Source organism: Galeopterus variegatus, unplaced genomic scaffold (genome assembly GCF_000696425.1).
Source record: "Galeopterus variegatus unplaced genomic scaffold, G_variegatus-3.0.2 Scaffold16706, whole genome shotgun sequence".
In the NCBI taxonomy this organism is placed as follows: Eukaryota; Metazoa; Chordata; class Mammalia; order Dermoptera; family Cynocephalidae; genus Galeopterus; species Galeopterus variegatus.
Window position 1 is genome coordinate 824 of NW_007742817.1, and position 1,550 is coordinate 2,373.

The 1,550-nt window shown below is 47.9% G+C and overlaps 1 gene segment (V, D, J or C); it reads left to right on the forward strand.

The window, feature by feature from the left end:
* Positions 1 to 357: 357 nt before the first annotated feature.
* Positions 358 to 885, forward strand: LOC103582551 (the record flags this gene model as incomplete). The annotated part of the segment is given in 2 exon segments: positions 358 to 379; positions 485 to 885. Coding segments are annotated over 2 exon segments (423 nt in total), but the record flags the coding sequence as incomplete, so codon positions are not given.
* Between the last annotated feature and the right edge of the window lie 665 nt (positions 886 to 1,550).

Here is a 1,550-nt window from a genome sequence, read left to right on the forward strand (position 1 = left end):
GGCTGGGGGTGGCTCACAGAGCTCGCAGAGTTGGGCCGGTCCGGTGAGTTCCACTCCATTTCTGTGCCGTCTGAGCTGATTTACTTGGACTTTGTTGTCTCGGCTGCTCGCTCGTACCCGCAGCAGGGCTTGGGCGCTCTCAGGAGTCTTCTTTTGTGTCGGCCCTAAGACCTCGAACCTGTTGTTGCTTGTTTGTCGATGTAGGTTCATTGTTGAAAGATTTATTCGTTTTTTGTTGCTCTTGGAAATGCAAATAGTACTCTGGTATCACAGCACACACTTCTCAGGATCGCGCTGTCTCCTGGCACGGCCGCTCCAGACCCGTTGCCATCTTAGAATCTCCTGTAACAATGTTATCTCCTTATTGCAATTTTAAAAGGTGATTTATGGAGTGCAAGAAACATTGAAAATGTGAGTGGGTGCGTGTGAGAAAACCAGTGGATTTGAGTGTTATTTTCTGACCAGGACGTCTCTGTATTTTCAGGTGTCCAATGTGAGGTGCAGCTGGTGGAGTCTGGAGGAGGCTTGGTCCAGCCTGGAGAGTCTCTGAGACTCTCCTGTGTGGCCTCTGGATTCACCTTCAGTGACTACTACATGCACTGGGTCTGCCAGGCTCCAGGAAAGGGGCTGGAGTGTGTTGGTGTCATTAGAAACAAAGCTAATAGTCACAGCACAGACTATGCTGCATCTGTGAAAGGCAGATTCACCATCTCAATAGAAGATTCCAAAAGCACTGTCTACCTGCAAATGGACAGCCTGAAGTCCGAGGACACAGCCGTGTATTACTGTGCAAGAGACACAGTGAGGGGAAGTCAGTCTGAGCCCAGACACAAACCTCCATGCAAGGGCACGCGGGACCACCAGGGGGCGCGCAGGACACACTGAGCAAGCGCCAGCCCTGGAGCAGGTGCAGGTGGAGGTTAAGTGCTGGTTTATGTTTGTGCTCTTGGGCTTCCTATTCACCAAAGAGTTTCCCAGAAATCCTCTTCTAGATTCATGACTCTGGGTTTACCACTGACATCTCTGAATTAGAGCCCTCATTGTAGCAGGAGGACATATTCTCACATGCACACTAGTCAGGGTGTCATTAATGAAATCAGAATGACTCTGCTGTGCTCACCAGAATCAGAGTCCTGAGGAAGCTCAGAGGACTTTGTCAGCCTTTACCAGACAGGCTCAGGGCGGAGCCCTCACTGGGTTTTACCTTTAAAGATGCTCTTTGAAACTCATATTTGAAGCAAGAGGAGGATGGACCAGTGAAATCCAGTGGATTTTACATCTGACCACCCTCCTTTGCAGGTGCACATCAGACTCAGCACTGATCAGGATTTCTTGTGATTTTAGTGCCTCTCCACTTATAAGACACAGGATTCTGCACTTAAAAATCTCTTTTCAGTCTCTATGGTAAAATCCAGTGTTGGTTTGAGGAAGCTAAGAGTGTTCTCCTCAGACAGAACTGAAGTCTCTAGGGAAAAAAAAATTGCGGTCTAAAAGAAGATGACAAAGGGTACAAAAGCAATTTCTGGTAATGAGTATGTACCTAATACTAA